Source organism: Atractosteus spatula, chromosome 4 (genome assembly GCF_055471065.1).
Source record: "Atractosteus spatula isolate fAtrSpa1 chromosome 4, fAtrSpa1.hap1, whole genome shotgun sequence".
Classification (NCBI taxonomy): domain Eukaryota; kingdom Metazoa; phylum Chordata; class Actinopteri; order Semionotiformes; family Lepisosteidae; genus Atractosteus; species Atractosteus spatula.
In genome coordinates, this window is record NC_142709.1 from 2,253,887 (window position 1) to 2,279,843 (window position 25,957).

Here is a 25,957-nt window from a genome sequence, read left to right on the forward strand (position 1 = left end):
TCCTGCACCAGAAAGTGAAAAACGAATAAAGAGCAAGAAAACAGAAAGGCTGAAATGAAACACGCGGCGTGTGTCTATATATGTTATCATAAAATGCAGTAATATAAAAGGTTATGCTACGTATTGTGATGTCATGCCGCACTCTTAACTCATCTGAACGATTACAAAGTGATCGACCTCAAACGCCTCACCAGGTTCCTGGTTCGGGGTCTCGGCGCAGGAAGTTCGGTCCGAGCTGGTAGGTTTGTACGAGATAAATACCCGCAGTAGACGAATTAGAGCACACAGCCTTTCCACATCACAAAGTAAGTGATAATATCGCCTTCATTAAATTATCGTGCCGAAATAATCTGAGCGTTTTCTGTTCTCGGCTTGCTCAGAAGTCCTTGCTGTGTTACACACGTGGGTCCGTCTAGCGCCTGTGGGCGCATGTCTTGAGATTTCACACTGTGCAGCGTGCCGTTGCTGTATAGAGTGCATTCACTGCGTTGTGTGTTGCTTTCCTGAAGTTCGTTGTTAAACACAAGGCACAACCACATTACCTGCTGGTTTGTGTTTACCCTGAGCACTCATTCCAGTAATTGAGCCGATATGGACCTAATGATAGTTGCGACTTGGAACTCTTTGATTGTTTTCATTTCCTAATCGCGAAGGAGGTTGTCTTTTAAGTATTACGTTTCTCCGGCGATTTAAAATCTCCAAAGCTTTGGGTCGATAAAAAGCTCGGCAGAGGTTCTGTCCAAGCAACCTTCTGGCCGAATGAAGGATTCGTGTTAGAAAAGACCTCCGCTGAAATTAAGATCCCAAATCCTAGGACCGGGATTGGTAACCTCACTGCAGGACCCAGTGTGTTCACGACCTATGATTCTGGCGATAATACTGCTTTTCCATGTGGGTGTGTGTGGGTGCGCTCACTGTTAGTCACACCGCAGATTCTGCTGGCTGTCTAGTGCCGCCGATCTTCAAGAACCTTTATGTCATAATTGATATTTCTTGTAATCATGAGAGCTGTTCGTCAGTTGCCCGAAGACGGTGCATTTCTGCTGTATTTGCTTTTCTTAAAACCCGAGTACGTCAAATGTTTTCCATTGAATATGTACTGTTTGTTTTACGTTGAGACGGGAAACGTCTCTCCCTCTGACAGTGCTCTGCGATGCCTGCTTTAAGTCACCTGGTTTTCCTTGCTCGTTCATGGCGGAGGCCGTGGTCAGTTCACCCCAGTCATGCTCCACACCTGCCTAACTTCAGTCCCCTGCTCGAAGACATGGTTCAGCTATTCAGACCACTTGAGGTTCATCCTTTCCAGCCACTTTAAATCCTCGTTCATGTCAAGTGAATTGACAGGAGGATCTGTCGCATCATTAGTGCTCTGACTGAGCACAGCTTTGAATGGGCAGTGACCAGTGTTTCTTTTATTTTTCAGTTGGGAATGGAAACGTACTCTCTTACTGGCTTAATTCAATGACTGCATTGAAGTTTCCCTTGTTTCCGAATTACTATAGTGATAATTTCGCCTATTATGCATTCCCGTTTGAAAGGATAACCATGAATGACTAGATCAGCCACATTTCAAACAGTGCTGAATGATTTTCTTTTTGGTGTTGCTGTCTAACTACCTCTTGGTTGGGTGCAGCCTGGTGCAGCAGGTTATTGACTTTTGCAGATGGCTCCTGCTTGTGTCTGTTGTGCTGATTTTCTGCCTCGCCTGCAGCAGCTCAGTGCGGGGGGCCAGCCTGTGTTGCCATGGGGCTGACGAAGCAGTACCTGCGGTTTGCTGCCAGTGCTGTCTTCGGTGTGATAGGGAGCCAGAAGGCCAACATCGCTTATGTGACCCTGAGAGGAGGAGAGAAGGGCCGATACGTAGCTGTCGCAGCCTGCGAGCATGTTTTTATCTGGGACGTCCGCAAAGCAGAGAAGGTGAGGAGGGGATCATACAAGCATTTTCCTTTTCCTGACGAGCCTTTCATTTTCTTTTCTGAGGGAAATATGTGACACAAAAGATTCCTCTAATCCTGAAACTTTGTTGTGTCACAGTATTGTGAAGAGGTCTTTTTAGCTTTTTCAGTGTTTGGCACAGAATATTTTAGTTTTATGACATTGCACTGCTGCCATTTTCATGTATTGATATGTGGAAGTTAGGCTTCACTCAGCAAAACATTTTTCTGATCCTTTGATTTTGTGAGATCTGGGTAGTTTTTTGACAGTTCAGAAGTCTGAATGGGTTATTGCGGCAAACATCAACCCTCTCCTGCCTTTTCAGGTTCTTATTCTTAAGGGTAATAAGCAGGAGGTGACCTACCTCTGCCCTTCTCCTGATGGCATCCACTTGGCCGTGGGCTACGAGGATGGCTCTATTCGGATCTTCAGCCTCCTCAGTGGAGAGAGCAACGTGTCATTCAACGGCCACAAGTCGGCTGTCACTGTCATTAGATATGATGAGCTCGGTGCGCGACTTGTGTCAGGTGCCAAGGTAAGATAATCGATTACGAGACACCAGTTCTCTTTCTGGCCTTTCACCTTCTTCTGCCACTTGTGCACACAGGCAAAGAAGCCAGGCCTTTGCTCGTCTTTACAACCCTCTTAGATCACAGTGCTCTCCTCAGATGCTGTTCTTTAAATCCTCTAGATGTGCTTTATTTCCTGTTATCAAGTCTTTGTTTTATAGCACGATGCATAAACCCTTCCTCCCCTTTTGTTGGGATATGAATTTTTATTAAATCAGATTGAATCTTAGAAGTATGCAGTTACGTTCTCTTTAAGCCTGTGCGGCCATCACACTTAAACTGTCATAGAGAAAGTAAAGTTAAAACATTCAGTATTTTTACAAAGCATTACTGCTTTGTTGTAGTAAGTCCCTGGAGCCTTTTCATTGTAGTGTTGAAAAGTGTGCATGCAGTAAACTGAGCCTGGGCTTCCTTTGCACTTCAGGACACCGATGTGATCGTGTGGGATGTGATCAATGAATGTGGTTTATACCGCCTAAAGGGACACAAAGACGCCATCACACAAGCTTTGTTCCTAAAGAGCAGGAATCTCCTCGTTACAAGGTAAAGCTTATTAAAGCCGTTGATTTAGGGGGATCTACAATTTAAACCTCATTATTTTCTGTTAGCAGTTTGCAGACTGTTAAAGATATTGTATGCACTTCAAGCTTCTTATTTGCTCTGCTGTAATGGTCAGTGATCATTTGGGGACATAATTATGACTGTGTTTTGCCTTACTGTTGCTGTTGTTATTTCAGTTCCAAGGACACTTTTGTGAAATGGTGGGATCTGGACACACAGCACTGTTTTAAAACCATGGTTGGACATCGCAGTGAGGTGAGGCTTCCTTTTAGCTAAACAAAACTTTGGAAATACATCGACAGGCCACAGATAACAGGCATTGTCACTGATATTTCTGTCTTCATTGTGGTTGATCCGATTTATATATAGAACTCTTTACTTGAGCTTTTGTTAATTAAAATAGTTTTGATTGTTTTCAGGAACAGTGCTAAGGTGTACTAATGTGTGCAGCCGGAGTGAATTGATTGCTGAAGCCTTTTCTGCTTGTAGGTGTGGGGAATGGTGCTGTTAAACGAGGAGAAGAGGATTGTCACTGGCTCAGCCGACAGTGAGCTGAGATCTTGGGACATCACTTACCTGCAGGAGGTAAAACAGGTGTTAAAGCTCTGATTATGACAACAGCTAACCTGTCTTTGCCTTCTTTGTGTTTAAATGTAGGAGGTTCAGTGTGGAGTTTGTCATGGTTTAAATAGTTATTAAAAAAATGTGCCAAAAAGGTAAATGCTCTCAACCAGGCAAACTGATACTTGGCAATTTTTTAAAAAGTGAAGCAGAACATATAGAATTCTCATCATCATGTCCTCGCTGACCACTGTTTGATATTCCAGCATGATGTTTGTATGCTATGAGGAAGGTTTCTGTTTATGTCATCTTCACAAGACCTTGAGTAGGATGCTCTTTATATTCTGGCTTGTAAGTGATTTTATCCATGTTTCTGTAGCTGTTTGTGTCGTTGCTTGTTCAGACGTTTATAACATCTCCCATATGGCGAGCGAACAGCAGCAGAGCTGCAAGGGCACCAGTCCTGCTGCCGCACAGTAATGCATCTGTTTCCATCTCAGAACAAGGAACAGGGGGAGCCAGAGGTGAAGAAACCAAAAGCACTGCTGGATGATCGGGATGATCAGGAAGAGGAGCTGGATGAGAATCCAACAGAGGTTAATGATAATAATCATCCATATTTGAACCAATTAATTATTAATCCAACCACAATTTCTAGAATCGCTTTATCCAGTACAGGGTCACGGAGGACCCAGGGCCTTACCCAGCAAGTAACAGGGGCAAAGTGGGATACGCCCTGGACGGGACACCAGTCCGTCACTGGGCACGCACAGATGCACACGCCCTGGACGGGACACCAGTCCGTCACTGGGCACGCACAGATGCACACGCCCTGGACGGGACACCAGTCCGTCACTGGGCACACAGACGCACAGACTCCACTCATAAATTTATTTGAAATGAGTGAGGCAGAGAGAAGAGCATCACCTACTGGTCCACCAGTAGCAGCACCACAGTCTATGTCCGTATACCACTGAATATCTTCTTTGCATTCTTTGGCTCTTCATTGTGTTGATTTAGGCTTTTTGTCCAGTTAGAATTTATTGGTTTGAGAAATAAAGGACACATTAAGTTCAGGCTATTACTTGAACGCTAATAATCTCAGTTCCCTGCTCGTAACCCTTGTGATTATCTAGGCATCTATATCTGCCAAACATTCACAACATTAAACTTTGCAGTTTTAATCCTGTATGGAATAAACCACTGTATCACTGCTATCACTAATCTTTAAATGATTGCCATGTTATATGTATTTTGTATATTAGTTCCTGACAAAATCTTGCATATTAGTGTTCTTTCAATATTTTCAGTATATTTTCAAAATGATTTTCCAGATTTGTTTGTTCAGCTAAACAGTTGTTCCTACAGTATGATCTTGGTTATTGTTATGAGCACGATCTTTGTCTTTCAGCGAATCTTGAACTGTCAGAAGGCCGGATCAGTCCTGAGGGATGGAAGGGACAGGGTTGTGACCATGACAACTGATTTGAAGTCCAAAATTTTAGCATGTCATGTGAGTCCCACCTTGTCTGTGCTCTCCAGGACTTTAATCAGACGGAAATAAATTCTTCATTTCCTTACATCAGCTAAAACCAATTTGCAGACTCAAAAAGTTTTTGTCCTATGGTTTTTATTCATTTTAATCAGCTTTAAACATTCATTAGCTTTTCCTTTTGCCATTTCCAACCCCAGAGTGTTTGTAAAGGCAGAGTTTCACAGGGCGTGCACTGAGAGGATGGGGCCTTCTGTCATTACAGGGAACTGATGCAATTCTGGAGCTGTTCCATGTCCTGTCAGAAGCTGAGGTTAAACGGCGACTAGAGAAGAGAATGAAGAAGGCAAAGAAAAGAGCTAAGTGAGTTGCAGTGAAACCAGTATGCTGTATTTTACAACTCTCTCCTTTTCTGGATCTTCAAGATTAAAATGCATCAGGCTCAGTGCTTGCAGAGCCCTTATGTATGCAGTGCCAATAGAAAGTGTACACACGATTTCTAAAGTAATACATTTTGTGACCTAAAATTCCCTGAAATCAAGGCGCATTAAATCGGAATTTATTTTATCTTCATGGGCCACTTTGCAAGCTGAGCTGGAGTGGTTCTGTGAGTAGGGAAGTGCAAACGCGGCCCTATCTAGGTGTTGATGTAGGCAGCTGCATCAGCATGTGTTGCATGCGTAGCCTGCGAAGCAACAAGTAAAGGTTCTGAAGAAGGCTCCACAGTCAAAACATCACCTTTACCTGTCCCGTTGCAAATCTAGTGTGCTGAGTTGGTACAGACCTATCCAAAAAGAATAAACGGTTGTAATTCATGCAAAAGGTGCATCCACCAAGTACTAATTCAGGGGTCTGCACATTACCCACCCTCCTTTTCCACGTGTTCATGCGTAATTACTTTGCAGAACAGTCTTCACTTAGAGGTTCAGTAAATAAATGCAGTATGATTTAATGTGTCTTGATTACTGCCTGTTAAGTCATGAAATGTGTTACTTTGGAAAGGGTGTGCAGACTTTCTGTACGCGCTGTATATACAGTTGCACACTTCTGTACCCCGTGTTCAAAACCTAGGCTATCAAGACATGGAAAAACGAGGGACCTTGTGCTTGAGTTCTTGTCCATGTCTTTCGAATAAAACAACCCTGATGTCCACGCTGGCCTAAAAGCCAGCTCCCCTGGTGTCGTGTTTAGCGGCAGTACTGCAGCAGGGGTGCAGGGCAGATCTGGGGAATGCAGCGAGCAATGGCTCTGACACTGGACTGGTTTCAGGTCTCAGGACGGGAAGGAAACTGCGGAGGAGCTGGTGGAGAGGAAGCTGGAGGATGAGATCCAGAAACTGACCCACATTAAGGCCTCTGCCAAAATCAGGTCAGTCCAAAGGCTGGGAAGAAACACCTCTCCTACTCGTATCGCTCAACGGTTATTTGATTGGATAAAGCAGCACTTGAATTAATCACCAAAGTGATTATCATATAAATGTTGTTCCTCTCTCCTTTTCGAATATGCAACAGGATATCTGGACTCCAGAAAACAAGGTGCTCTTGCTGAATACAGCTGTATAGCTGTATATCGTGCTGTTTTGACCTGCAGACTTGTAAATAAATGAGTTTCTGAACTTGAATCCTGACCACCCAGCTTGCCTCCATCCAATAGCTTTGCCGTATTAACAGCTTCGTTGCATTTCTTTCAGGTCTGTGGACTGTGTTTTGTTCCCCACGGGGGAGCTGAAGGTGGCTCTGCTCCTCCAGAACAATACAGTGGAGTCATATTCCTTGAAAACCACCGAGAGGAATCCAGAGGGCACTAAAACAGCTCGCCTCACCCTGAGCGGCCATCGCACTGATGTGCGCACCCTGGCTTTCAGCTCGGACAACATCGCCGTCCTGTCGGCCTCCGCCGAGACCGTCAAAATCTGGAACAGGTGAGCCTGCTGGGGGCACATAGCTGTATTCATCCAGACACAAAGGATTCAGAAACGTGGAGTGTGTTCCCGCCACGTTCGCCACGGTAATCACAGATTCTCAACTCCGTGCGCAGTTTAAAATATGAGCTACTGATGCTTTTACTCCGACTGACACAGTTAGGCACAGGATGATCAGCCCCAGTGAAATCAAGCTGCATTTCTCTACAGGCCTCAGGGCTGATGTAAAATAGACATGAGATGTGAAGGCTGAATGAACAATATGGAAAATATTGAAGCTCATTCAATCCAACATAACAATGCATACAGATACATGTCTTGTGATCTTTGTTTGGGAATAGGACAGGACAGTCCTATTGAAGGAATGCTTGTGAGAAGTCCCCTTACAAGCAAGACATTATTTCATTCAGTACAAAGCACTCTGATGTTTATTGAAATGCATTCTGGGTTAATTTAAAGCCCAGCGGGTGGTGCTTACACATCATTGGCTCAGAGTTTATCCATTTAAAAAATCTGAAATCTAGAACATTAAGAGCCTTTGAATTCAGAAACATCAGAGGCACAGACAAAGTCAGCCCCGTGAATCTCTCAGGATCCACGGAGAAATGCGCACCTGAGGGACACGAGGGGAAACAAGTCAGAAAACACTTTACTGTACAGCGGAGACCAGCCGGCACCTCTGTACACAGAGGGTGGTGAGAGTATGGAACAGGCCACCCAGTCAGGTTATCGAAGCCAGTATCATGTCATCGGTCCTTTCAAGAAACAAGCTGACTGAGCTGGAGGAGCTCCTCGGATCAGTCCGCTACTGGCTGCCGAAGGAGTCTGTACAGTAGCTGCACCTGTGGTCCTCGTGGCTTGGATAGTCTGCATTTCTAATTTCCCTGGGCAGAATGTCATCAGTAAGGGACAGGACAAGGCTGTTAAGGTTCTTTGAAAGTGGCTGGGTAATACAGTCACATCTGGAGAAAAGCTTTTTTTTTTAATAGGTCGACTCTGCAGGTGATCCGCACGATGGCCTGTGACTACGCCCTCTGCTCCCTCTTTGTCCCCGGGGACCGGCAGATCGTGATTGGCACCAAGGTAATGTTTCCTGTAGGGGGTGAACAGCTGAGTCCCCAGAATCCTTTATTTATCACCTTCGTGACCCTGAAATGGTTTTGTCAGAGTGAAAACATGGGGTTTATTTGCAAGACAAGGTTGCTGCCATTTGTTTGGCATTTGTGAAGCCTGTCGCGTTCAAGTCCTGTGTGTGGTTCTGTCTTCAGAGTGGGAAGATCCAGATTTTTGACCTGGCATCCGGCAGCCTTTTGGAGACCACAGACGCCCACAATGGCGCACTGTGGTCCATCTGTCTTTCTCCAGATCAGGTAATCTGTGCATTTTTTATTTTGCTCTAAGACAAGAAAATTGAAAAAGAGAAATCTGTGTAATAGCTCCAGAGAAGTTTGTCTTGAAAGTTTTGTCACATCTAAATTCGCCACTGCCTAAGTCTAAGAATAATTTTTTAAAATCCGCATTCTATATTTGATATTTCGTGACTGACTTGACTTGGAAAAAGTAATTAATTTTTTTTCAAAAAGAAAAGGCTAAAGTGTTATGGTGATTTTAATCATGTTAATTAAAAAGTTTTAAAGTTGATGTGATCAGTCTTCATTGCCTTTTTAATTGCATGACTCTCCTGGTCTTGGTCTTTAAAAGTGAAACTTTCGCCGTCCAGTGCTGCTCAGACAAGCAGTGTGGCAGTGCTGGGGTTCCTGTGCCTGTCTGGGCAGCTCACTGTGTGTGTTTCTCTTCAGAGAGGCATTGTGACAGGTGGGGCTGACAAGACTGTCAAGTTCTGGCAGTTTGAGCTGGTGAAGGACAAGGAGTCTGGACAATCAAAGTAAGAAACAATTGAATTTCCTAAACTACACCATAGCAATAAAAGCCCATAAATGGCCATCAAATTATTTTCACAATACACGGGGAATGTTCATGCACTTAAAAGGAGGTTATGATTCGAACGCTGAAGCTTTTGAATTATTTAGGTTCTACCACGAACCTCACCTGGTACCGATTTAATCTGTTTTGTGGCGTCATCTGTGGTACAATCCTAATTACTCTTTGCATGCGAGTGTTTTATTTGGATGTGACCCTCACCTGATTCAAATTTAGTAAGCGAAAGACAAATTCTTGGTAGCTTCAGTTTAATGTTGATTTTGGATAAGAATACATTGAGCCGATGAGGCTGTTTTGAAACATGTGAGGCCCGTGGAAGCTGGTGTTCCAGAAGGGCAGCGAGCTTTTTAATCGTGCGTGTGCAGGGCGCGTCCTTCTGTCGCAAGTCTGGGGCGCGGCCTGTGTGACCTCCCTGCCCCGTGTGTGTTGTCAGGAGGCTGACGGTGAGCCACACGCGCACCCTGCAGCTGGACGAGGACGTCCTGTGTGTGCGCTACAGCCCAGACCAGCGGCTGCTGGCCGCCTCCCTGCTGGACTGCACCGTGAAAGTCTTCTACGCCGACACTCTCAAGGTGGGAGCAGAGAAACGTTTCTCCCTGAGTTCCACATTTCTAACAAGGTTTCAGTGTAACCGCGACAAAAAAGTAACGAATGACAATAAAATTAATTAGGGCGTCTCCAGGACAGCAGAGGCCTGAATGCACGTTGCATACTATAGTATGTTGGATGTTTTTTTCTCCAGTTATATCTTCATGGTGAGTACTGGATTTGCAACTCAGTGTGATCCAGGAAAGAGCATTATCAGAGCACAGTCAGCATGAAAGGTAACCGATAATCCCTTGGCAACAGCAGAACTTCAGATCTAGAAATGCCTTCCGGTTTGTATCTATTAGGCGAGTCGTACAGTGGCGTTAAATGACTCTTTGAGCGTATACTAAGGTATGTTATATCTGAAACATTGTGTGAACAGGATTTTGGTCGAGCTCACTTAAGATTTGTGCTTGAATAAGCATTCCCTGCATCGAACCTCCTTGTTCTCCTCTTTCTCCTGCTGTATAATATATTGTTGTATTAAGTAGAATATATATTTTTGGTTTCTGTATACCATGTTGTTTGAATACTGCCATTTAAGCTATTTCCTAATTAAATGCTTAAAATTACATTATTTTGTCAGTATTTGAAATAATTAGTTTGCTGTTTATTAATTCTCTTTTTTTTCCTTATAGTTTTTTCTGTCTCTTTATGGACACAAACTACCTGTGCTTTGCATGGATATTTCCCATGTAAGTGCTCGTTTTTCTGTTGTGTCATTGTATTGAAGGATTTGTTGAAGTGATGCGTACAACACTTTATTTTACCCATGGAGTTAAAAGTCCTTATATGTTGTTTTAGGATAGCGCTTTGATAGCTACCGGCTCTGCGGACAGAAATGTCAAGATCTGGGGTCTAGACTTTGGAGATTGTCACAGATCACTTTTTGCCCATGATGACAGGTATGAACATGAGTGTCTTTTAAACAGAAGAACTAGTACAGTAGGCAATAATACGTTTGTATCTACAGAGTGCACTATTTATGTAATAGAATAGGTTATTACACAGTATTATTTTGATCATACTTCTGTTTCTTTCATTACCACAATCCAGTGTTTTAAAGGTCAGGAAGGTTCGGTGATCTGATTTCTTCTCTGTGTTTTGCAGTGTCATGTTTCTGCAGTTTGTACCTAAAACCCACCTGTTTTTCACCGCGGGCAAGGACAAGAAAATCAAACAGTGGGACGCTGACAAGTTTGAGCATGTGCAGACGCTAGAGGTGATGATGATACAGTATCTATAACGACATGTTTTTCAATTTAAAGAGGGTTTAAATGGGGTTTTAAGAAATGGTACATTTTTGCAAAGACTTTCTGCAGAACGCAGAGTCCCTATTTTGGCCTACATGTACTGGTTAGTACCTCCCAGTGTCCTGTAACAGGCTGCGAGCTCTACAGAGTGTGGAGGCCCGGCTGTGTTTCAGGAAGCGCTGTCTTCTCTGTGGTCAGGGTCATCATCGGGAGGTGTGGTGCCTGGCGGTGAGCCCGAGCGGAGATTACGTCGTGTCCTCAGCTCACGACAAGTCACTGCGGCTGTGGGAGAGAACCAGAGAGCCCATCATCTTGGAAGAGGAGAAGGAAATGGTGAGGTGCCGTTTGAGACGATCGCAGACCGCAAGGGAACAGAGACAAAAAATAGCTCACCTGTGGATCTCTGCTTCTTGTGTGTTCTCAAGGCAAGAGAGGCGGAATATGAAGAGAGCCTGGCCAAAGGCGATGAGCCAGTGGTAAGAGTCTTAATTCTTCCATTTCCTCTTCTGTTTTTGTGCTTATTTTATGCAGAATATTGTTGCTGTGGTCCAAAGTAATATTATAGAAATGTCACAGTTTGTAAAATGACGTATCACAATTTCTTTGGCCCATTACAGCTAAATTAAACTATGTAGTAAGCAGAGTAATAGAAAAAATGCAATTGTGGCAACCATTCTCTATTGGAGTAAAATATTTCACAAGGCACAATGTGAGATATGCGAAATACTAACAACAATTTAAAGTGATTTTGCATTGTAAATAAAGAAAAATGTCATGATCGTGACTTCAGAGTTCATAGCCTTCATTTCATCCTTTCGAGTGCTAAGGACAAATGTTTGTCGTCGCGCTGGACGGGACCAGGGGGACCACAGATGCGGTCTGAAAAGAGGAGCTTTCGGGAAGTGCTGTAGCCCCAGCACTGTGAGCAGCCACTTGTGTTTGAGCTGAGTCTCTCGTCTCGCACACGCTCACCGTCTGCGGTTCAATCCTCAGGTTCCAGGGGAGACCCAGGGTGAGGCAGGCCTGGCTGGGAAGAAGACCATTGAAACTGTCAAAGCGGTGAGTCTGGATACAAACCGCGAACAGGGCCGTCCGACCCCTCTGGCCCGTGCACCTGCTAGTAGCTAGCAGTTCAGAGGATCTCACCTGGTTGTTTCTTTTAAGATGCCTGGGTATCGGCTGGAGCAGTATGGCTGAGCAGCTTGTTGCTGGTTTCTCAGTTTTCAGCTCACTTCCACTTGTGTTTGCTTGTGCAGGAGTGCCATGCAAATTGTAGCTTTTCCACTTTCATGTTCTGTACACTTCCTACTTGTTGCTGTTTATTTATTTCCTAAATGCGTGTTGAACTGGGACGTCTTGTCACTGGGTCCCACATGGTTGTCCTCTCTGCCTGCGTGCCCAGGGCGATGTGTGGGCTGTTCTTGCTGAGCCTGCCACGGGCAGTGCCGGTTGTGTTTCGCTGCTGCAGCTGCTCTCTGGACACGGCTGAAACAGACATGGCTCTCTCCGCAGGCTGAGCGCATCATGGAAGCCCTGGAGCTCTACCGGGAGGAGACCAGGAAGCTGGAGGAGCACAGCGCAGCCTGCAGCGCAGCGGGCAGAAAGGTGAACTGTTAGGTTATTCCGTTTTGCTTGGTGTATTTTGAGAATTGGTGGTTCAATAATATACTTTGCTGTTAAATATTAATAAGAATTAACCTACGTATTTTGTTGTTTTTTTTTAAAGTTGCCACCGCCTACAATGAGCCCCATCCTTGTTGCTTTTGGAAACATCTCGGTAATTATGAATATTTTAATTTCTTTAAATGCGCGTATTTTGCAAGAACTGCGTAGCTTGTGAAATGTGACAATAAGTCTGGAGGTAAATGTTTGTAAACCTCATGCCCTGATGTTCTGCTGCTTCATTTAACTGCACCGTTATGCTTGTTGTCTTCTGTTACAGGTGATGTGAGTTTAACTTTGTGCTTTATTCAGGATAATCGGGTTTCAATGAAATATATGGCAATAATATACATCTTGAGATTTTCATGCAAACAGTATACATTTTTAATTTGTTAATTTGTTAATTCTCAAAAATTAATTCTATACTGTTCTGTCCTGTGTGCTTGGTTTTTGTAGCCCTCTCAGTACGTCTTAGATGTGATCAGGAAAGTCCGATCCAGGTAGGAGAATATTTTTTCGAAGTCCAGTAAAGGATCTTTATCTGTGCCGTGTCTAAGTCCAGTCTCCGAGTCACACAGTGCTTCAGCGTGTTTTGTGTGTTCCCACCAGCGAACTGGAGGAGTCTCTCCTGGTCCTGCCCTTCTCCTACGTCCCAGACTTGCTGTCTCTCTTCAATGAGTTCGTCCGCGGCGGCCTGGAGGTGGAGCTCGTCTGCCGCTGCCTGTTCTTCCTGCTCAGGTACCGCGTGCTCTGCCGCCGGTTCTTTGTGGCTGAGTCGGCTTCTTACTGTAAATCCGAAGGCACGAGAAGCTCTGGCGTTTCAGGACCGGTTCCAGGACCACCTGCCTGTATCAAGTTCTAATGTGCTGCTTTAGAAATAATGGAAGATGTATAATGGAGACGTTATCCAGGTGTGACGTCCGGACTCCAATCAGATAGAGGCTCTTGGCTAAGTCTAGTCATCTGGACTGTCAGAAGAATGAGTTCTGTTGTTTATACTGGAGGACGGCACAGGTGTCAGCGTTGCTGCCTCTCAGAGCTGGGGCCCTGGTTCAGCTCCTGGGGTGCTGTCTGTGTGGAGTTAGCATGTTCTTCCCGTGTTCGTGTGGGTTTCCTCTGGGTGCTCTGGTTTCCTGGTGGGCCTGGTGTGTGTGAGTGTGTGCCCTGTGATGGACTGGGCATTCTGTCTAGGGGGCACCCCGCCTTGCGCCTCTGCTTGCCGGGATAGGCTCCGGCTCCCCCGCGATCCTGTACTGGATAAGATGGCTGGATGGATGCATGGTTGTATTAGGATTCTGATTGCAGGAGTATTGTGACATCATAGAAGTAATAGAAGAGGAACTTGGCACGGATAGGATGAGAAACGGTTACAGATTTCTTTGGAAAGACAGGCAGGACAGAAGAGGTGGTGATATGGTACTACATATCAAAAATTAAACTCCAAGCTAGAGGGTAAAGACAGTAGAATCCACGTGAGATAAAAACTTGTTCTTAAAAAGGTTTTAAAGGTCTTTAAAAATATAGTAGGTGTGTGTGATCAGTCACCTACGGCAGACACCAGCACAAGTAACTGATGCATTCGTGATGGTGGGTAGCAGAGGTGATGTTATATTAGTGGGAGGTGTCAACTTTGCACACATAAACTGAGATATTGTAATGGAGAATACAGAAGCTGAAACTGATATGATTTAAATAGCTAATGATTGCTTCTTAACCCAGTTTGTAAATGCACTAAACTAGGAAAGAAAATCTTACTGCTCCAGTCTTTTAATCAAAACAACGACGTATGGATAAAAAAGCAGATATGATAGATCCAGCGGGAAAGTGTGATATTAAAATATTGTATCTTTTTATGTATTCTTTCAGTCTCTAAAACACGAGTTGAAAACTGGGGTTCCTGATTTTATCAAAGCGGACAGAAGCTTGCAGGTGCTGAGGCAGAGAGTCCTTGTGAGAGAGATTCTCCATGTGGTATCCATAGGAGGATCAGAGCTTGTTAACCAAGGGGAAACTGCGTAATCTTTAGTGGCACAATTGTTTTTGGTACAGTAAGAAGACTAGTTGAATTTGCTGTACTGTGAAAATAGGTGGAGTGGCAAACACTCTGTAATGACACAAGGACTTGTGGTAACATTTGGAAACTGAAAGCAAAGTTATTTCATGTGAAAAATAGGAATCGCTTGTTTTCTCGGAGCTGTGACTGTCTGGAACAGGCTTTCCAATGAAGTGGCTGAAGCCCAAACTCTGGACACTTATAAGAAAAAGCTGAAAAAAAGAGGTTTAGTTCCACTTAGCTGTCAAAGGACCCAACAAGCAAGAATGACTGAATGGCCTCCTCTGATTTGCATTCTGGTATTACGTTTATTTGTCATTCATTACAAACTAGCGAAATCATGCTTGATGTTTCTTCAGGATTCACTTTGGGCAGATCACAAGCAGTCAGATGCTGCTAGCGGTGATTGACGATCTAAGGAAAAACACCATCTCTAGAGTCCGACAAATAAGGGTGAGACCTGGGTTCCCATCTGCCAGTACTGAAGCGATCACTGAAATCTTGTAAATTTACTTTGTAATTGTTAAAGTTTGCAAAACCGTTTCAGGAAACGGACACTATATGGTTCTTATTGAGAGTGCAGAAAGTGAAGAGGCAGTAAGAAAAAAATACTGCAGGATTTCTAAATGCTTTCAATTGTAGATGATTAACCAGTTTGTGTTGGTATTGTTATATTGCCAATATTTTGTGCAGATATGAAACAAGGCCAGATATGTGATGAAGGTTTGCTGAGATACACCTGCATTTGGTAGAGAGAGGGTAGTCATACTTTAAAATGTTTTTTTACTCCTAGTCAGCTCTCCAAACAAAGTACCAGCAGTTTAAGGGTTTATGAGATATTTGTGTGAAAGCTTGTGAAGAACTCTCAGCAGGAGATCTGACACTGTCCTGCTTTTCTGCCAGGATGTTCTTGGCTTTAACATAGCAGGCCTGCAGTTTCTTCAGCGGGAGATTGAGAACAAAGAAGACGTGACTTTCTTTGCTGATGCTACAGACCGGTTTGAGGAAAAGAAGAGAAAAAGAAAGAAGAGGGAGCACGCCATTCTCACTGTTGCATAAGCTGCCAATGAAGTATTGCCTTAGAAGTTTTTTACTCTTTGTATACAAATCCTTCAACAGTCACGTCCTTAGTCTGACAATGTGGAAATACAAGTCTGTTCTAAGGAACTTCATGTCTTGCTCACTTAATTACAAGTTCTGATTGGCAAAATGTTTTTGACTGGTGCATCGTTGTATATAGTGAATGTAACCAAACTAATACGTTGATGGGTGACAACATTCCTTGCTGATGAAAGTATCCAGGTAAATACAAGGGATTCCTCTTGTAATTATTGAAGAAATCCATAAAGGGATGCCAATGGCTTCGAGGAACTCAAATTTCTGGAGTAAAGCTTCAGTGGAGCATGGTGACTTCAGTTCTCAAGAACAGTTGTCCGTAGAGTCCAACTGGAATGTGCACATTGAAGCGGAGCTGGGAAATTTGACTTCAGCTCTTCTGCAGTATATTCGTCTAGTTTATTTTCGGAGTGAGCCTACTTTAAGTATGCGTGATGGGTTGGCTTGTAAATTAAAACTGCTCGTGATGTTGCAGATAACATAAGCATCCACTTTCATGTAAGAATTGAAAAGAACTGATAACATGTAAATGGTACCTGTCAAGACATTTTATTAAAGTGCAAAGTGCAAATACCAAACAATAATAAATACAACAGCAGTGTGACCTCATTGCATACAGTATATAACTTTAATCATTACATATGCACTTTTTACACAATATAGGATGTTCAGTTGTTTATGGTATCATGAGGTATAGCAGCTTTTGCTATAATTTAACCACGTCGGCCATCTGGCAGGATAATCACGTGCTACCTGCATCCCTGGATGTGTGTTGTAGCCGTTCTTGTGCACACTGGGGAGAAACACACAGGCCTCATACTCTTCACTATCGCGCTTCTCACAGTGGATTAAGTAAGAGGAAACAAGCAGCAGCAACTATTATTCCGCAACTACTTTTTTCTAACAGCTCTACTGAGAGACATGGAGCCTGTCACTTGTCTTTCTTAAGTGTTCTGCAGGTATTCACACTATACCTCTGTTTATAAGGTTAAGTTTAAAGGGTAACTAGTGAGGTATACCCACAATTATTGCTGTTTCCAGTCTGTAATGAAACCTCTCAACTTTCCTGATAGAAAATAGTACATTCAGCAACAGCCAAGTCCTTCTCATAATCCCTTCTGTCCTTTAACAGGCTTTGAAACAACAATATTTCTTTTTCTTCTCATTTTTAATTTGTCCTGAAAGTAGTGCATTTAAGTGCAAGTCAAGCCAGACTGTGCTTTCCTTTGTGTTTAGAAATGACTGCATTGCAGTACCTCAGGAACAAGTCTTTAAATAGTCTGGAATGTCACAATATAAAAGGCATCTTTGTGAACAGTAGAAGGGAAAAAATGTGCTCTGAAATCTGTGAATGGTTTTTTTTCCATATTTTTGCTGCAATTAACACTCATATTGGACCATCATATGGAGCTATGGCAATTAAGAGATTTGATAAGCATTAACAGGGTGCACTTCAAAAGCTGCAAAATTAAGATTTTTTTTACTAAAGTATACTAAGTAAGTCCTAAACAGACTTTTTTTAGATGTCTATCTGAAGTCATAGCTTTCCTTTTGGCTCCACTATTATTAGAATTGACTCTGCATTGGTCAAAACTCATTTTTCCACTGTTCCCTTTTCCGCTAGTTCCTTGACAAAAAAAGAAAAGCTATTTGGTGGAGCGGGCTGATGCACTAGACCTGCTGTCCACTGTGTTTCACAGGCAGTAACAAGTAACAACAGTGGTGAGGGGTTTGCCCACTGCTGTAACAGTGCTAATAAAGACCAATCAGTGAACGAATTATTCAGGTCAAGTCATCAAGAGTCCAGGACGGTATGAAACCCAGCAGCCTGGGCTGCCCTCCGGGCCAGGAGTATCTGAGCACCAGCCAGCTGTTCTGCTGCTGATGGGTACTTCAGTCCATGAAAGTACTGCAGGTAAACAGTCTGAATAGAGCAAAGTGCACTTAGAATTGAGCTGTAAACGATACTAATATTTTATTTTTTTTCTATACATGATAAAGAGGAAAGTATTAACTGAAAATATACTTCTGACAGAGCATGTTCAATTATTAGCATAATCAACTACTACAGCCTGGATTTTAGTTTAGAAATGTAGTTTCTAAACCTCCTTGCTGTATTTAATTGTGCATCAATAATGCCAAACGCACACTATGCCAAGAATGAGGTTCTGATCTCACAAAGGCAGTTACTGTACCCAGAGCTACACTGAATTATTGCACTAGTAGTTGCTCATCTGATTTATTAACACTGAAAACAGTAACATAAACGCTTCTTTTCCTCTACTAAAACAAATCATTTTGGAAACATATAGAAGCTCTGGGTTTAGGCAGCAATAATATACAATAATGTAATAATTGTACAACAATGTAATAATGTATAATGGGTACAATGTTTTTAGGCATAACTAACAATTTGGCATCAAGCATAGAGGAAATACTATTCGTTTGTTACTCATTTCAGGTCTGTTGAAATTTGTATTAGTTGTCATGTTTTCTCCTGTTACACTGACAGTGCTGCACGGGGAAGGCTGCTGGTTACCGCTGGCTGCCCTATGACAGCTCGGGCTCGGGCTCGGGCTCTGTGGCGTCGTCCTTCCCGCGCAGAGCGTGAGGCAGGGTCAGCGTCCCACTGGCCACCCCCACCAGCGGCCGGGGCAGCTGAGGCCCCACATGCCAGGCGTCCGCCTCGCGGTCGTACACGTGGACGCTGCTGAGGAAGCCCTCCTCTGTCCAGGAGAAGCCGCCCATGATGTAGATGGAGGAGCCCAGCGTGGCGGCCCCATGCTGACTGTGCCCCACGGGCAGGGGGCTGAGCTCTGTCCACTGCCGGGAGGCCGGGCAGTAGCATTCCGTCACCAGGACGTCCGAGTAGGAGCGCGCCTGGCCCACTGCCCGAGAGATCAGGATACCACCTGGCACAAGCACAGGACATGTGGGATACATGGGGTTTTATTGCAGGAATTAAACTGAAGCAGTATTGAAGCATTGCTGCCTCACAGTGCTGGGGCCCTGCGTTCAAGGCCCAGGGCTGCTGTCTGCGTGGAGCTTGTATGCATGTTCACATGGCTTTCCCCTGGGTGCTCCAGTTTTTGCCCACAGTCCAAAGACTGGTATGGTAACTGATTTCTGGGAAACTGGCGCTTGGGTGAGTGTGTGTGTCTGTGTGTGCACTGCGGTAGACTGGTGTCCCGTCCATGGTGTACATATTGTTAAACACACCTTTACAATTTTAAAATTTAAAACAACTACAGTCCCCAGAGCTTACTGCATTGACTTTTCTTGAGGTGCTCAGGTGGCCACAGCAGACACACATCTCAAAAGTAACACTTTCTGCGGATATGCTGCATTTTAAGAGTCTGCAACCAGTATGAATTATGGAAACAAATACCAGCTCTTGCAGTTTCATAATGATGGGTGAGGTGCAACTGTATGAAGAGAATTCTAGTGCAGCTTGTTGTGTATAAAAATGTTAGGAGCCGCAGACAGATATTTAACCACAGTTAATTCCCAATTATTTAAATTAATTCATAGTGACTTCATGCTCTTACAACACAGCATATCCCCGAAAGGTGTGGCTTGCAAGGTACATCCATGTATTATTCATACGACATTTATAAATACAAATCCCTTTCGCTGGTCACAGGTAGGTGTTCAGGAGCCCCAGTAAGGAAGAAATGGCTGTCCATGACTGCTAATAGCAGAATGAGACATCCCTTTAGACAGTTCTACTGCCCTCACAGTGGTGAAACAGAGCCAATGATCCCGTATTTCATTTTATGCAATGCTGTGCGAGTTGTTTCAATACACTTTAAAAAGCACACCTCGTTAAACAGACACACCTGTCTGCAAACCCCGCGAGACGCTCTCTGTACCCCACACTCACCCATGACATAGATCTTGTCCCCCGCAGGGCTCATGCTGTGGAACCCTCTGGCATAGCGCAGGGGTGGCAGGGGTGTCCACTCGTCCAGCTCCGGGCTGTACTGGTACATCGCGTTTGAGAAGATCTCCCCTGAAGAGCCCCCTGTCGAAACCAGGAGACAGGAGGAAACACCGATATGTTGCTAGAAATGTCTACAAAATGCAGGGTGGTCTGTGATGTGCGGTAGTACTTTTGGGGATTATTTTGACAAACAGACACCATTTATTTCAAATGTACCAAAAACAGAAAATGAAATCGGATTGTGAAAGGCATTTTCATGGACCTAAAGTCATTTGTTCTTGTAATTCTGAATTGCAAAGAACCAGTTTCTTTCTAACCGTTTAATATCAAATGGCTCTGTATGAACTCAGAAACCATGGTTATACTGTATCAGGTTGAGAAACATGATAAATTCTGAGTTGCTGTATTTGCTCTAACACAAGACTCCGTGTGAGGATTAAATCTGTAGATGATCACTTCTGAGGTAAACCATGCTGCTAATCGTTTCCGACATGAACTGGGCTAAGCAGACGAGAACAGTCAGTTTGAACACTGGAGTGTAATTTCTACTCCCACACTGCCATGAGCTTCATGCGCGAGATCTGGGATGTCCTACCGCAGACATAGAGCCTGTTTCTGTAGGCAGCGCCGGCGTGGCTGGACAGTGGGCAGGGCAGGGCCCGGATGTGTGTCCACTTGTCCTCAGCTGGACTGTAGCACTCTGAAGAGGACAGTATGCCGCCTTCCCCTCTGCCCCCCACAGCGTAGATCCGGTCTCCCAGGGCGCTGCAGTGGAATCGGCGCCGTCGCACCTGGAACAAGGGGCCTGGGCTCAGTCAGGGCACGGGAGCTACACCCCTCCCCACCCTCCCGCCGTGTCCATCACAGCAGCAGGCCGGGCCGGACGGCACCCCAGAACCCGAGGACACTGGTGGAAACTACAGGACGGCACCTCAGAACCCGAGGACACTGGTGGAAACTACAGGGAGTCTACATTTTAATTTAAAACCAAGAAAAGTAAGCACTCCTTTACCCAAAGGGTGGTGGGAGTCTGGAACAAACTGCCCAGCAACATGATTGAAGCCGAAACTCCAGCTGCTTTTCAGAAACTACTAGAAGAGACTCTTGGATCAATAAGCTTCTAACTACCTAATTAACCGATTGGCCTCCTCTCCTTCGTAACCTTTCTTACGTTCTTAAAATTACAAGGTTTCAGCTGTTGAGCAATACTGCACGTTTACGATACAGATTGAAGCTTGCAGCATACCCATCCTTAATTGACATTTGCAGTGCTTATTCCATGTATAAAGGCAGAATGAAGTTAAAGTACAGAGTATGCAATGCTATACTGCATCGCAACACAGAAAGTTGGAAATGTGAGGAAAGTTAAATATGAAGATGGTTTTACTGTAGATTTATTGCCTTTTTTTGTTTTGCTTTAAACAAAACTTGAGATACTTTAAAAATGCAGCCAATGTACCAGTGTATTGAATGTTAAATTTATTCTGACATGCACACACATAAAACATAAAAATAAAAACTCAGAAAAGGAAATATGTACGGAATTGTTAGTAATTCCTGTAGAACCGTTTCAAACTCGGAACATAGAACGCTCCACTATTTACATGCATGTCAGCCAGACGAGTCCACTTGTCGAAGCGCGGATCGTAGCGCCGCACGCAGGCGGTGGCCTCTTCCTCGTGGTTCGTGTTGAACCAGGAATTCTGCCCCCCTCGAGAGAGCACAGACACGCACGCGTACAGTGAGTGTTCACTTACACCTGTCATGATGACTACACATCAGGGAAAAAATTCTAAAGTGTAGCCTGCTAATCGTGGGGTTTTAGGGAGGTGGGGCTGGAAAAAGTCACAGCGCAGCTCAGCAGAGTTTCAACCTGGAACAAGAAAGGCCATTTCTGGAGAACAAACAGGAGCACGCAAAAGCACATCTGCCTGTTACGCTCTGCATCCTTGAAGGGTTTACATAAACTAAATACAAACCCCGTCAATCTCGAGTTACTATCAATGTCGTGCTTATGAGGGAGACTCTTTCGGTTGCGTTTGTCATGAGCACAAGTGCAATGAAACGCTTACCTGCATGTGTACTCCAACACAAAGACATGACTGGAAAACACCAAAACACAAACACAGAACAGCAGCAGCAACAGCAAAGTTCAATAACATACAACTTAAATACAAGTCTGCCCAAGCAGTGTGCAACACACACATCAGTGTGGGTCTGTGCATATGCATTAGGAGCTACACATAGATGCCCTCAGATTAAACAGTAGTATCTGTGACAGCTGGGGTCTGCCTGTCTTCCTCAGCATGTACAGAGGCTTAACCAACGCGGGGTCTACAGAAGAGGCGGGGGGAGTCTTTATTGAGGCCTGGCTGTTCCATGTTCTTCTTACCTATGATATACAGGTAGTCATTGAGCACCACAGCGCAGTGGTTGTACATTCCCTCCACATGAGCAATCGTCTTCCACGTCTGCGAGGTCTGCCCTCTGTCACCTGCCAGGATCTACCACACAACACGAGCCAGGAGAGAGATGAACAAGCCGTGTGCGCCAGGGGGGCATTCGTAATATCTATTTAGTGTCCCTCGACGCCTTTAGGATCCTTATAACAACCTCCCACCAGCATAATACTCAAGAGCCACTGGACACAGCCACAGCAGAGCCCGGAGACCGTCTTACCATCACCTCCCTGCACTCCCGGCTGCCCGTGGTCTTCCCGCACGTCGCCAGCACCGCTTTCCTCGTCGACCTTATCCTGAACCAGTTCCGAACCGGGCTGTCGGTCTGCAGCCCCAGGCACTGCTCGGACAGCATGTCCAGGTACCCCTGACCCTTCGGAAGTGCCTTCACCAGCTCGGCGGCGTCTCCCAGGTCCCCCTCGAACCCGCAGCCGGGGGGGAAGATCAACCCCAGCCGGACCTCCTGCAGGAGGAGCTCGGTGTAGGGCTGTCGGCGGTCCAGGTCGCACTCCAACCACTTGAGCACCAGCTCCAGGAGGGCTGTCTCGCTGACCCCCGGGCTGACGTCGTCTCTCCGCAAAAGCCCCCAGATGCCGTCGGCGTCCATCTGCAGCAGAGAGCTCTCGCCCGTCTTCAGTATCACGTCCAGGTTCTGCGAGATGAAGGCGAAACATTCTCCCTTTAAAGAGGCCAGGTCGTACCTACTGGACAGAGAGAGGATTTCGAGGAAATTGTCCGCGGTCAGGGAGCTCTGCAGGAGCTCCGCGCAGCAGGCGGTCATGTGCGGGATCTGAAGGTGTGTGGAGGTGATCAGCGCGTCCTCCAGGCTCTCCAAGTCCGACACCAGCTGGGAAGTGTAGATAAAATCCAAGGCGCATTTCAGACCCCCCGCAGAAATGCCTTTTAGCTCCACCGAGTCCATGTTTCTCTCCTTCATGTCTGTTGTAAACATCACCCTGAAGTAACAGCTGGCTGCCGCGAGAACCGACCTGTGAGCCGGAAACGTCTCATCTTCGGCCACCAGGCGAATGTCGCAGAGGCAGCCCGCCTCCCACAGCTCTCTGAACCCCTGGTGCAAAGTTTGAGGGAACTCGGGGCTGCGCAGGGAGCACTTCCTCACTCCCACGTGAGTAGCCATGTTGCCATCAAAACACGGGGCGGGGCCAGCTTGGAGCGGCGTGTTGCGTAACCGTGCTGGCGAGGGGTTTTGTGGGTAATGTAGTTCCGCGGCGGTGAAACGGCATGGTGATACCGACACGTGTGTCTTCTGCGCGGTGTGCCTGTAGCTTGAGTGCGCCAGCAACGGCAAGTGTGCTTTGCCCTGGCTTCCTAGTACGTGTCTCGTTGCGAACGTTTTTCTAAAGAGTTATGACCTTTGAAATACAGTAGCTCGTATGTGATATTATTGATCACCTATCGCCGATAATACGATTAGTGACCACGATAATGGGGTGCAGATGAGTTACCATTCTTGATTTTATTTTACTCCGTGTTCAAGCAGGTTACTCATCCTTCCAAACCACTCCACTGTGGTACTTTCATAAAATTATGATAAAATAATGGATTCGGTTCTTGCAAAATGGCGCAAGGACTAAGTGTCGCGGAACCCTGCTCTAAAGATTCCTCCCATCTGTATTTTCATCTATATGTGCACTGTCGGCGAAATGTGGACTCTTTACTACAGATGTTACGATTTAACCAATATCCATATAAAAAGAAGTGATTGAAAACAATGTTTTGATTAAACTGCTATCTTTTATTTATGTCTTATTAAAAACAACTTAAAACGTTTAAAAATTGCGAAACGCATACATATCTCATCTTTCACATCAGCCGTACAGACGTTTTTTTCCGAGAATTCTGTTCAGTGGTGTACCACGGACTTCAGAGTTTCTTGAGTTAAAAATGTATGATCTGAATCTGGAAGAGAAAAACAACAACATTGTTTTATTAAAGTTACAGCAATAACATCTCAAGTGCGTCCCTCCTCCTGTTGTTACACCATTGTGTTTAGCGCAGACTGGCTCTGGAGAGCCATGAAATTGCTAACCTCTACATTGTGTATATGAAACAATTCCATCCGGACAATAAAACAGCTAATTTGTTAAAGATCATGCCATCGGGGGCCAGGTTTCTCTGAATCGAACAGAATACTTGGCTGTTTCATATGTAGCCAACAGGTGACTTACAAGAGAAGATTGTAAGCCATTTTATTGGCCATATACAGTTTCTTGTATTAGGAATGTGTCTTTTCTCAGACCCCAGCTTGCTCTCCATGAGACACACAGACAGGGAGTGCAGGGTCATCCGTTTATAACGCACCCCTGGAGCAGCTGGGGTGCTCAGGGGCCCCAGTAGAGTAGTAATCCTACAGAATAGGATTAGGACAGAGTAGGATTCCTCTGCCGGCAGCGGGATTTGAACCTACAACCAACCTTCCAGCCACAGGCGCAGATCCTGAGCCACAGAGCCACCGCTCCGTTTAGAAGTCTAACCAGATTTAGAATCTCCAGGACCTATTTTTTTTTATTAAAAATTAATTTGTTCTTCTAGATAATGGAGCCATTTGGTGCTTACCAGAACAGGCTGAAATCGGTTTTAGCCATTTTTATGCCTCATTTTAAATAAAGTTGTGTCTTTCAAAAACATGAAACACTTTAAGGCAAGGCCTTTAAACTCAATTACTGGAGGGCCTATTTGGAACAAAACCCAGAAGACACCAGGCCCTTCAGTAACTGAGACCCCTGACCCAGACACGACCCACTTCATGACGTCTCTACATGTAACTAGGTAGACACACCTGAAGAAGGCTCCACGGCCGAAACGTTGTGTTCTCTTTCTTCTTTTTTTCAGCATGGAATAAACCTATTACTTGTTCCTTTGCAGCCTACGCATGATGCAACTACCCACCTGTATATGTAATCAGTAACACTAAACACACTGTAGCAAACATCTGCTGCATTCTGAATCCAGCTTTTAATAATAGTTGTTGTTATGCAAATTATACTTGGTATTTGACAGTGTTTCTTGAACGGCGGCTGATTCTAGTTTTATCTTTTTGAAAACAGATTTCTCTTAATAGAGAAACACCTTGCAATAATACTTAAAGTAATAATACTTAAAATGTTCCAATACAGTAGGTGTGTAACTGATGTTACCCAGTATCAGGACTACTATTATAATTCCACACAGGAAATTCAGGCTGACCCAACATCCATCACCCATTCAGAAAGCCACTTATTCCTGTAAGGACCACAGCAACCCAGAAACGCAGGGCACCAGGCAGGTACGACCCAAAAATACCATCTTAATTTCTCATTTTATGAATGAAAGCATTAACAGGAAATGTTGACCTAGTTCCTTTATTCCGTGTTTTCTCCGCACACAAACTCCGCTGACCTGCGTGAACCGGTCTGAAGGGCCGTGCGATTCCGCGCCGGGAACAGGGGGTGGTGGAGACGAGTCGCACTGCTGCCCCTGTCCTGCCTGGGGAACAGTCCCTCGCCCCGTTCCCAGACACCCCTCCAGGCACAACTGGTAGGATCTGAGTCAAGGGCACGACGGATATGTTTATGTTTACGTATAGTATATAAAATGTGAATATTTACCTGCTGAAAGTATAAATATTATGGACAGTGCAAGGGGCTCTTTTGAAAGCTGAACAAGCAAAAAAAATGCATCTTTCAGGAAGTCTTGAATAAAAATACTATGTGATGTTCAAGGCTAAAGCCATCACAATTTAGAACAAGGAAGCTGACAAAGTAAAAAAAAATATTTGCATAGGATCTATTTTTCCCTTTTGATAGATGCTTCAACATGATTTACACTTGGGCACAGTAATGGACTACATTAATGACGACCTGGTCGTATTTAGTTTTTATGTAGTTTGCAATGTCTCACATG

General features: G+C 44.6%; 2 protein-coding genes and 1 long non-coding RNA gene across 6 annotated transcripts; 1 reads left to right on the forward strand and 2 right to left on the reverse strand.

The window, feature by feature from the left end:
- Positions 1–173: 173 nt before the first annotated feature.
- Positions 174–16,240, forward strand: wdr3 (WD repeat domain 3). 4 transcript variants are annotated; one of them, XM_088913198.1, is made up of 27 exons: positions 174–238; positions 1,712–1,917; positions 2,261–2,470; positions 2,929–3,047; positions 3,242–3,320; positions 3,555–3,650; positions 4,127–4,222; positions 5,038–5,139; positions 5,384–5,481; positions 6,388–6,486; positions 6,809–7,039; positions 8,029–8,122; positions 8,308–8,409; positions 8,839–8,924; positions 9,414–9,552; positions 10,207–10,263; positions 10,373–10,473; positions 10,679–10,790; positions 11,020–11,154; positions 11,247–11,297; positions 11,815–11,880; positions 12,334–12,426; positions 12,548–12,598; positions 12,940–12,983; positions 13,093–13,221; positions 14,896–14,989; positions 15,440–16,240. In XM_088913198.1, the coding sequence occupies exons 2-27, from the start codon at positions 1,744–1,746 to the stop codon at positions 15,593–15,595; spliced, it is 2,814 nt and encodes a 937-aa protein (XP_088769324.1). In that variant the 5' UTR covers positions 174–238; positions 1,712–1,743; the 3' UTR covers positions 15,596–16,240. The 4 variants fall into 4 exon arrangements, with proteins under 4 accessions (XP_088769324.1, XP_088769322.1, XP_088769323.1 ...); XM_088913196.1 differs by having other exon boundaries at positions 208–305; XM_088913197.1 differs by having other exon boundaries at positions 212–305; positions 1,715–1,917.
- Positions 16,241–17,602: 1,362 nt separating this feature from the next.
- On the reverse strand, positions 17,603–23,208 carry LOC148835603 (kelch-like protein 9). Its single transcript, XM_088913200.1, has 6 exons — positions 22,275–23,208; positions 21,988–22,099; positions 21,200–21,306; positions 20,191–20,386; positions 19,536–19,676; positions 17,603–18,564 (listed from the first exon to the last, which is right to left on the reverse strand). The coding sequence occupies exons 1-6, from the start codon at positions 23,190–23,192 to the stop codon at positions 18,203–18,205; spliced, it is 1,836 nt and encodes a 611-aa protein (XP_088769326.1). The 5' UTR covers positions 23,193–23,208; the 3' UTR covers positions 17,603–18,202.
- Positions 23,209–23,789: 581 nt separating this feature from the next.
- Positions 23,790–25,665, reverse strand: LOC148835604 (uncharacterized). The gene is made up of 2 exons (XR_016090936.1): positions 25,454–25,665; positions 23,790–23,974 (listed from the first exon to the last, which is right to left on the reverse strand). It is a non-coding gene; the product is annotated as an uncharacterized LOC148835604 (long non-coding RNA).
- Between the last annotated feature and the right edge of the window lie 292 nt (positions 25,666–25,957).